We start from the raw sequence: 1,439 nt of genomic DNA, 5'->3' as shown, positions 1-1,439 counted from the left end.
CCCGTCCCTCCCGTGGCCGCACAGCTGGTGGGGGCAGGGCTGCCACCGCGCTGGACAGGGCCCGCTGCAGCTGGTGCCGCCCGTCCGGGCGCTGGGCTCTGCCAGGAACCCTGCCAGGCCGGGCAGACCTGGGCCCAGCCGCACCGGCCAGGGAAGGGGGCCCAGCGGGGTCCTCTGGGCTCGGCTGCTGCCGCAGCTCGCACGGGGGCCTCGCTCGGAACAGTTCCAGGCGGGGCAGAGGCAGCACAGCCACATGGCCTGTCCGTGCGGGACAGTGAGTCTCTGCCAGCTCCGCGGCCCCCTCGTCAGACAGAAGCTTGTCCAAGTCCCCCCTTCGGTGTCACCGCCTGTAACGCAAACGCCGCGTGTAGAACAGTCGCTGGTCCTGGTGGGGTCCGTGGTTGGAGCGTCTGCCTGCTCCCCAAAAGGTTCGGTTTCTGGTCAAGGACACCTACCTGGGCTGTGGGGTCATCACCCTGTCGGGGTGCGTGCGGGAGGCAACCAGTCACCATGTCTCTCTCACACCCTTGTCTCTCTCCCACCCGCTCCCTTCCGCTCGCCCCCTGTTCACAGGTGCTGTGTAACGGGCCCGGGACCTGCGTGCCCATCTGCGCGGCGGCCGTCCTCCTGGGCGTGCTGGGCGTGAAGCGCGTGACCGTGGTCTACGTGGAGAGCCTCTGCCGGGTGGAGCACCTGTCGCTGACGGGGCGCATCCTGCGCCCTTTCGCCGACTACTTCCTGGTGCAGTGGCCCGCCCTGAAGAGGAAGTACCCCACGTCCGTGTACCTGGGGCGGATCGTGTGACAGGTGCCTGCTCCGGTTACACGCAGCCAACACGCTTACACGTGGGGGTGAGACTGCACCTCTGTTATAGAGCAAGCATGTCAAACTCACGGCCCGCGGGCCGCATGAGGCCCACAACCGATATAACGGTATGTAAGAAACATTTTAATAAAAATTTTTCAACTGGCCCTGGCCGGTTTGGCTCAGTGGATAGAGCGTCAGCCTGCGGACTGAAGGACCCAGGTTCGATTCCGGTCAAGGACCCGTGCCAGGGGTGGTGGGCACATCCCTAGTAGGGGGCGTGCAGGAGGCAGCCGATCAATGATTCTCTCTCATCATGAATGTTTCTCTCTCTCCCTCTTCCTTCCCCTCTGAAATCAATAAAAATATATTTTAAAAAAAATAATTTTGTAACTTAATTTTTACAATGTCCTGTTATACATAATTATTAATAACTACCACAGTTCACTAATGACTGATTAGTATAATCGTGTTGCATTCATTTCCCTTACACGCCTTACGTGCAAGCGCACCATTTCTCCCCACTGATACCAGCAGCGAATATTTTAGCAGCCGATGGCCACGTCATTAGTCTTGTACTGACTTGTGTGGTGTGCGCAACAGGAAATATTTTGCTTTCGAAGAACAAGAAAAAT

General features: G+C 58.9%; 1 protein-coding gene across 1 annotated transcript in view; it reads left to right on the top strand.

Moving 5' to 3' along the window:
* The window catches only part of ALG14 (ALG14, UDP-N-acetylglucosaminyltransferase subunit), a 12,267-nt gene extending 11,332 nt beyond the window's left edge, over nt 1–935 (top strand). The window contains 1 exon segment of the mRNA XM_006762921.2: nt 574–935. Coding sequence (XP_006762984.1) covers nt 574–804 — 231 coding nt within the window. The 3' untranslated portion in view covers nt 805–935.
* The last annotated feature ends 504 nt before the right edge of the window (nt 936–1,439 follow it).

The sequence above is a fragment of the Myotis davidii genome, unplaced genomic scaffold (assembly GCF_000327345.1).
Source record: "Myotis davidii unplaced genomic scaffold, ASM32734v1 scaffold217, whole genome shotgun sequence".
Taxonomy (NCBI): Eukaryota; Metazoa; Chordata; class Mammalia; order Chiroptera; family Vespertilionidae; genus Myotis; species Myotis davidii.
This window is presented reverse-complemented; position numbering and strand designations above follow the sequence as displayed.